The sequence below is a fragment of the Colobus angolensis genome, unplaced genomic scaffold, assembly GCF_000951035.1.
Source record: "Colobus angolensis palliatus isolate OR3802 unplaced genomic scaffold, Cang.pa_1.0 Scaffold28, whole genome shotgun sequence".
Lineage (NCBI taxonomy): Eukaryota > Metazoa > Chordata > Mammalia > Primates > Cercopithecidae > Colobus > Colobus angolensis.
The window spans coordinates 5,696,318-5,705,004 of record NW_012116043.1 but is presented as its reverse complement, the minus strand read 5'-3'; the positions used below and the strand labels follow the sequence as shown (position 1 = coordinate 5,705,004).

At 43.2% G+C, this 8,687-nt stretch overlaps 1 protein-coding gene across 1 annotated transcript in view; it reads right to left on the bottom strand.

The window, feature by feature from the left end:
* ZCCHC8 (zinc finger, CCHC domain containing 8) overlaps nt 1–8,687 on the bottom strand; it is a 33,389-nt gene that overhangs the window by 22,113 nt on the left and 2,589 nt on the right. Inside the window, 4 exon segments of the mRNA XM_011948486.1 lie at nt 483–588; nt 2,742–2,816; nt 6,653–6,663; nt 8,151–8,180. Of these exon segments, the coding sequence (XP_011803876.1) occupies nt 483–588; nt 2,742–2,816; nt 6,653–6,663; nt 8,151–8,180 (222 nt within the window).

The window sequence follows — 8,687 nt, the reverse complement described above, 5'->3', positions numbered from 1 at the left end:
GTTAGCCAGGATGGTCTCGATCTCTTGACCTCGTGATCCGCCTGTCTCGGCCTCCCAAAGTGCTGGGATTACAGGCTTGAGCCACCGTGCCCGGCCAACTTCTCAGATTTCTTTGGGCACACAATTGATTTTCCAAAAACAAGTAGTGGGAAAAAAGGATAGCCCACAAGCCGGGTGGTTTTAGATAAAAGGAATCCATCTTTTATAAACCCCAGAAACTTAGATTATTTTCTGGCCTAAAATTAATTTTCTGCCCAAAACCACACGTCCAAGTTGGGCAATGTAAAAAGTCTGAGCCACAATCTAAAAGAACGCCGTGTAGCTAAACCAGTCAGTCAGCTTCAGAAAAGCGAGCCAGTGGAAGGAGAGGTGGTGAACGGTGTTAATCATTTTGGTTTTGATTCAAGAGGATCCTTGTGGCCCAATAATTCGCAGTGAAACGCATAACCTACTAATCTTGAAGTCTCTTAAATTTGAAATACCTGGGGCAAAAGATTAAAGGCAGTCTTTTCCACATCATTTTTCTGCTGTTCCTCAAATCTTTTTACTAAATTTGATACAAATTCCTCTATTTCTTGATGATATTGCCTGTGTAAGAGGACAAAATGGTCAGAACCCAAAACATTGAACAGACTGAATCTTACGCATTACTATAAGATGTCAAATGTGAATGTTGTTGTTTTTCAGAAGTTTAACAAATCACCGACTCTCTGTAATACTCAGGAACATATTCCTTAAGATAAATTACATATTGTTACCAAGTTAATAAAATAATTATGATAAAGTAACACAGTGATTGGCATAACTGCCAATCAGTTGTGCAAAGAATACACAGATTTTATTTATAAATTCTGTGTACTTTATTTTTAAATAGATACTACAAGTAAATGGTTCAAAATCGAAGAGAAGTAAAAGGGTTACATAACGAAAAGCTCCCTTCCTACCCTGTCTCCTAGCCATCTATTTCTGCAACACAAAGATAGTCAATATATATTCAGGTCTTCCACATCCTCCTCCCAGAAATTCTTTATACATACATAAGGAAACAACAATACAAATATGAAACTGGAAAAGATAAAATCAAAATGCAAAGCAAGAAAAAACACTGAGGTCTACTTTCCCCAATCCTCCAGGTCAAGAACCAAGCTCATCATACATTCTGTAGTGCTCAGTTCAGGAGGTGTCGAAGGAGCCCAAGTCTTTTACAATGTAATCGGGCAGCCATAATGTCTCAGACTCAGTTTCCTCTTCACAGACTTGATGATCTTTTAGGTATCTTGTAGCTCTGACATTTTAAGATTTCTGCAGGTGGATCACTTGAGGTCAGGAGTTTGAGACCAGCCTGGCCAACATGGTGAAACCCTGTCTCTATTAAAAATACAAAAATTAGCCGGACCTGGTGATGGGCGCCTGTAATCCCAGCTACTTGGGAGGCTGAGGCAGAATTGCTTGAACCCAGTGGGTGGAGGTTGCAGTGAGCCAAGATCATGCTAACCTGGGCAAAAAAGAAGGAAACTCCATCACAAAAAAAAAAAAAAAAAAAAAAGCCGGGTGCGGTGGCTCACCCCTGTAATCCCAGCACTTTGGGAGGCTGAGATGGGTGGACCACCTGAGGTCAGGAGTTCAAGACCAGCCTGACCAATATGGAGAAACCCCATTTCTACTAAAAATACAAAATTAGCCAGGCGTGGTGGCGCATGCCTGTAATCCCAGCTACTTGGGAGAATGAGACAGGATAATCACTTCAACCTGGGAGGCGGAAGTTGTGGCGAGCTGAGATCGCGCCACTGCACTCAAGCCTGAGCAATAAGACCAGAACTCTGTCTCAAAAAAAAAAAAAAAAAAGAAAAGAAAGATTTCTGCAGGTTAAACACTAGGTGAACGGTGCAGAAAGACTGTCATGAGCTAGAGGGTTACTGATTCTAACCTGGGCATGGGAGGGACAATAGTGCTAGAGCCGAGTCATGCCCAGCACCTTACTGCTGTATTTGGCTGTATTTAGCATCCCCACCTCAGAGCCCTGGGTTCCACTTCTGCTGAGATAGAGTAGGTTATGGACCTGGCACTGTTCCTTCTATCTTCTTGACCTTGGTCAGCATTAAGAAGACAACAATATGACTAAGTGACTTTTGAGGGAGCAAGCAACTATGTGACATGTCTATGACCATGCTCTGAAGAAGGGACAGAGCAAACCATTTTAGAACACTCTGAGCAAGCAATGCAGGAACGCACAGGGTCACCCGAAACCCTGATGCTGATGGTTTGCAAAAGTCCTGTTTTGCTGTTAAAAGAAATAATCAAGTGAGTAGGCTTTGAAGATGGCCAACATGGAAAACTCAGTTACCTGATTCGGAAAGAGAAATAGTGAACGTCATTGTTATTGTTACAATGATAGTGATGATTTTTATTAGAAGCCATTTATTGAGCTCTTAGAGGTGCTCATGTAGCTACCTCACAGGTAGTTACTATGACTATCCTGTTTTCCAGTGAAGTAATGGATGATGTAGCAAAGATCTGTGACCTTCCCAGGTTCACAGACATAGAAAGTAAGAGTCCAGATATTCAGGTCACTGTGACCCCAATGTCCTTGCTCTTAATCATGATTCCTTACGCTTTAACTCCAGGGTCATTTTAAGTAAAATAACAAAAATGATATAAGTACAAATGAAAACAGCATATTTATAGAGAAAGTTGTTCCATAAACACAGTATTATATTTAGGAGAGGGAAAAAATTACTTACTTTGAAATAGCATTGTTCATGAATAGAATCTGTAATATAGGTCCATCTAACTTAGTATCGTTCACCAATATTCCACTAAAACAGAAGTTAGAACATAGTCTTAGAAGACATGTAGGTAAAACTTGCATACATATATATAAACGCATAACTTTTATACATTTTTTTTTCTTTTTTGAGACAGGTTCTCACTCTGTTGCTCATGCTGGAGTGTAGTGGCGAGATCTTGGATCTTTGCAATCTCTGCCTCCCGGGATCAAGCAATCCCACCTCACCTTCCCAAGTAGCTGGGACCACAGGTGCAGAACACCATGTCCAGCAAATTTTTGTATGTTTTATGGAGTCAGGGTTTTGCCATGTTGGCCGGGCTGGTCTTGAACTCCTGAGCTCAAGGGATCCACCTGCCTCGGCCTCCCCAAGTGCTGGGATTATAGCTGTGAACCATCTCACCAGCCTTAAAATTCTTAAGTACCAAAGATCATATAGTATTTTACACATATTGCAGTTTTTGCAAGAAAATTATACACTTCCACCAATTCTATCTACTTTAATAATTTTATACAGAGGCATCACTTAACTTTTTTTTTTAATGTTTAACAACAAATTAAGAACTGCAGTTAATCTTTCAGTTTTCAACCAAACAGTCTGTCTAATGGTTAGCTTCCTTACAAATTAGGGGGAGGGAAGGAAGGACTAGGTAAACAAGTAAACAAGCAGGTTACAAGAATATATTTCCTTTTTTTTTTTGGGTGGGGGATAGAGTCTCGTTCTGTTGCCCAGGCTGGATTGCAGTGGGGTGATCTCAGCTCACTGCAGCCTCTGCCTCCCAGGTTCAAGCAATTCTGCCTCAGCCTCCTAAGTAGCTGGGATTATAAGTGAGCACCACCACACCCAGCTTAATTTTGTATTTTTATTTTTATTTTATTTATTTATTTATTTTTGAGATGGAGTCTCACTCTGTCACCCAGGCTAGAGTGCAGTGGTACGATCTCAGCTCACTGCAAGCTCTGCCTCCCGGGTTCACACCATTCTCCTGCCTCAGCCTCCTGAGTAGCTGGGACTACAGGTGCCTGCCACCACGCCCAGCTAATTTTTTTTGTATTTTTAGTGGAGATGGGGTTTCACTGTGTTAGCCAGGATGGTTTCAATCTCCTGACCTCATGATCTGCCCGTCTCGGCCTCCCAAAGTGCTGGGATTACAGGCGTGAGCCACCACGCCTGGCCCAATTTTTGTATTTTTAGTAGAGACAGCGTTTCACCATGTTGGCCAGGCTGGTCTCGAACTCCTGACCTAGTGATCCGCCTGCCTCAGCCTCCCAAAGTGCTGTGATTACAGGCGTGAGCTATCATGCCTGGCCAAGAATATACTTCTTTTTTCTTTCTTTTTTTCATTTGAGACAGAATCTCACTTTGTTGCCCAGGCTGGAGTGCAGTGGTGAGATCTCAGCAAGACAGAATCTCACTTTGTTGCCCAGGCTGGAGTGTAGTGGCGAGATCTCAGCTCACTGCAACCTCCACATCCCAAGTTCAGCAATTCTCCTGTCTCAGCCTCCTTAGTAGCTGGGATTATAGGCATGTGCCACCACATCTGGCTAATTTTTATATTTTTAGTACAGATGGGGTTTCATCGTGTTGGCCATGCTGGTCTCAAACTCCTGACTTCAGGTGATCCGCTGGCCTTGGCCTCCCAAAGACCTTGGGCTACAGGAGTGAGCCACCGTGCCTGGTATATTTCTTTCTTTTTTTTTGAGACAGAGTCTCGCTCTCTCGCCCAGGCTGGAGTGCAGTGGCTCGAGCTCGGCTCACTGCAAGCTCTGCCTTCTGGGTTCATGCTATTCTCCTGCCTCAGCTTCCCGAGTAGCTGGGACTACAGGCGCCCGTGACAATGCTTGGCTAACTTTTTTGTATTTTTAGTACAGGCGGGGGTTTCACGATGTTAGCTAGGATGGTCTCGATCTCCTGACCTAGTGATCCGTCCGCCTCAGCCTCCCAAAGTGCTGGGATTACAGGCGTGAGCCATCATGCCTGACCTTTGCCTGGTGTATTTCTAAAGGAATCTAAATGAATGTGGTTTGGAAGTATATACGAAAGAACACTTTATAAATAGATAGACTCTTGGAGGGCAAAGCATATTGTACTAAATATCTCAAATCCAAGATTCTAAAGAAGAGATATAAAAAAAGTATACTATTCCTGGATTTGACTTTCAAATACTACAAAAACTAGAACTAGAATGCAGCCTAAAAACCTATAATACATCCCATGGGTAACCTGGGGCCAGACCAATGTCTGATTCTTCCTCTTCTCACCTGCCTCATATTCCTTTACCTGTACAGCATGTGAAATAAATGTCTCTATTTGGAACTGTCCATATCAAGTAAAGAAATAAAATAAGAGGCTGGGTGCAGTGGCTCATGCCTGCAATCCCAGCACTTTGGGAGGCAGAGGAGGGCAGATCACGAGGTCAGGAGTTCGAGACCAGCCTGGCCAACATGGTGAAACCCTGTCTCTACTAAGAAAAAAATATATATACAAAAATAAGCCATGCATGGTGGCACATGCCTGTAAACTCAGTTACTCAGGAGGCTGAGGCGGAGAATTGCTTAAACCCAGGAGGTGGAGGTTGCAGTGAGCCAAGATTGTGTCACTGCACTCCAACCTGGGAGACAGAGCAAGAATCTGTCTCAAAATGAAACAAAACAAAAAAAAAAACAAAAAAAAACAGGGCCAGGCACAGTGGCTCATGACTGAAATCCCAGTACTTTGGGAGGCCGAGGCAGGCGGATCACAAGGTCAGGACATAGAGACCATCCTGGCTAATACGGTGAAACCCCATCTCTACTAAAAATACAAAAAATTAGCCGGGCGTGGTAGCATGCATCTGTAGTCCCAGTTACCCGGGAGGCTGAGGCAGGAGAATTGCTTAAACAGGGGAGGCAGAGGTTGCGGTGATCCGAGATCACGCCACTGCACTCCAGCCTGGGTGACAGAGCAAGACGCCTGGCCAACCAGGGATTTTTTTTTTTTTTTTTGAGACGGAGTCTCGCTCTGTCACCCGGGCTGGAGTGCAGTGGACTGATCTCAGCTCATTGCAAGCTCTGCCTCCCGGGTTTACGCCATTCTCCTGCCTCAGCCTCCCGAGTAGCTGGGACTACAGGCGCCCGCCACCTCGCCCAGCTAGTTTTTGTTTTTGTATTTTTTAGTAGGATGGTCTCGATCTCTTGACCTCGTGATCCGCCCATCTCGGCCTCCCAAACTGCTGGGATTATAGGCTTGAGCCACCGCGCCCGGCCACGGATGTTTTTAAAAGTCATATGCAGCCGCATGGTTCCTAAATTGAGTCCAGTTTGATAAACCAGCTATAAATATACTCACAGTTGGAGAAATTTGAATATGGAGTTGGTAGGGGACATGATTAAGGAAGTCATGCCAGTTATTAGGTGTGATAATTGAGTGGTGGTTATGCATGAAAAAGTCTATTTTTAAAAATACACATTGAAATATTTGGGCTGAAATGTGTATGCGATTAGAAGGCAATATGGCAAAAATATTAAATGTTAAATTAAGTGAGGAAAATATGGGTGTTAACCATACTGTTCTTTTCATTTCTTGCATATTTTCACAATAAAAGTAAAAGAAAGCCGGGCGAAGTGGCTCATGCCTGTAATCCTAGCACCTTGGGAGGCTGAGGATGGCAGATAACCTGAGGTCAGAAGTTGGAGACCACCCTGGCCAACATGGTAAAATCCTGTCTCTATCAAAAAACACAAAAATTATCCGGGTGTGGTGGCACACACCTGTAGCCCCAGCTACTTGGGAGGCATAGGTGAAAGAATGGCTTGAACTCAGAAGTCAAAGGCTGCAGTGAGTCAAGATCATGCCGCAGCACTCACGCTTGGGCAACAGAGTGACACTCTGGCTGTGTCTCAAAAACAAACAGAAAGTAAAACAAACAAACAAAACCCAACAAAATGTTTATTGACTAAATAAAGAGGAGAGGGCTGGGCACGATGGCTCATGTCTGTAATCCCAGCACTTTGGGAGGCAGAGGTGAGTGGATCATGAGGTCAGGAGTTTGAGACCAGCCTGACCAACATGGTGAAAAACTGTCTCTACTAAAAATACAAAAATTAGCTGGGCATGGTGGTGTGCACCTGTAATCCCAGCTACTCAGGAGGTGGAGGCAGGAAAATCACTTGAACCTGGGAGGCAGAGGTTGCAGCGAGCCGAGATCGCACAACTGCATTACAGCGTGGTGGCAGGCGCCTGTAGTCCCAGTTACTCAGGAGGCTGAGGCAGGAGAAAGGAGAATTGCTTGAACCCAGGAGGCGGAGGTTGCAATGAACAGAGTGAGACTCTGTCTCAAAAAAATTAAAAATAAATAAAAATAACAAAGTGCATGTGAAATTATATCATGGCACCTCTAAATTCCGAAAGCTTGAAAATACCATTTCTCATAATCTGTAATTTAACAAATACTTTAGATTTAATGACCGTTGAATAAATTTATATTTTGAGATACCAGCATTTAATATCTTTGTTAAAGTTAGGTGCCTAGGCTGGGCATGGTGGCTCATGCCTGTAATTATAGCACTTTGGGAGGCCTAGGCAGAAGGATCACTTGAGGCCAGGAATTTGAGCTTGAGCAACAAAGCAAGACCCTGAATCTATTAGAAGAAAAAAAAATAGCTGGGTGTGGTGGTGTCTGCCTGTAGTCCTAGCTATCTGGGAGGCTGAGGCAGGAGGATCAAGGGTTCAGAGAGCTATAATTGCAACACTGTACACCAGCCTGAGTGATAGAGTGAGATGTTGTCTCAAACAAAAACAAAAACATGACCAGGCGTGGTGGCTCCCACCTGTAATCCCAGCACTTTGGGAGGCGGATCACGAGGTCAGGAGATCAAGACCATCCTGGCTAACACGGTGAAACTCCATCTCTACTGAAAATACAAAAAAATTAGCCGGGCGTGGTGGGGGCGCCTGTAGTCCCAGCTACTCGGGAGGCTGAGGCAGGAGAATGGCATGAGCTCGGGAGGTGGAGCTTGCAGTGAACCGAGATTGTGCCACTGCACTCCAGCCTGGGCTACAGAGCGAGACTTCGTCTCAAAAACAAAACAAAAACAAACAAACAAAAAAACATAAAATCAGATGCCTAAATGCAAATCTACACACTGTATCTTTTTCAAAGGCACGTTACTTTTTCTTCTAAAATGCTGATTCTTGCATTGTTTCTATTTATGAACACATTTTAACTATGTAAATAAATCTTCAGCTAGAGTAATACTGTAATCTTTTTTTTTTTTTCAGACAGAGTTTCACTCTTGTCACTCAGCTCACTGCAACTTCTACCTCCCGGGTTCAAGTGATTCTCCTGTCTCAGCCTCCCAAATAGCTGGGATTACAGGCACCCACCACCACGCCCAGCTTATTTTTGTATTTTTAGTAGAGACAGGGTTTCACCACGTTCCCCAGGCTGGTCTCCAACTGACCTCAAGTGATCCGCTCACCTCGGCCTCCCAAAGTGCTGGGATTATAGGCGTGAGCCACTGCACCTGGGCCCCAATACTGTAATATTTTTTTAGGTGCTGGAATTACAGGCATGAGCCACCAGACCCAGCCAATATTGTAATTTTAATTCTAACTTTGTAGAAATGTTTGTTAAATAGGAATAGCTAGGTTAACAACTTGCCTACTCTGAACATTAAGTAAACATTTTCTGGATTTTGTTTCATAAATACTTTTACCCATTACTGAGCTTACAATTTTAATCCACTTACGAGAATTCAGACCTTATCCCCACAAATAAAGAACTATTACTTTGACTTCTTCAGAGTATGCTAAACAAATAAAAATGATACAAAAATCTCATACACTTTTTACAAAGAAATTGTGATTAAATATTAGTATCAGGATAAATAATAAGGGACAACTATGGATTAATTTCAAAAA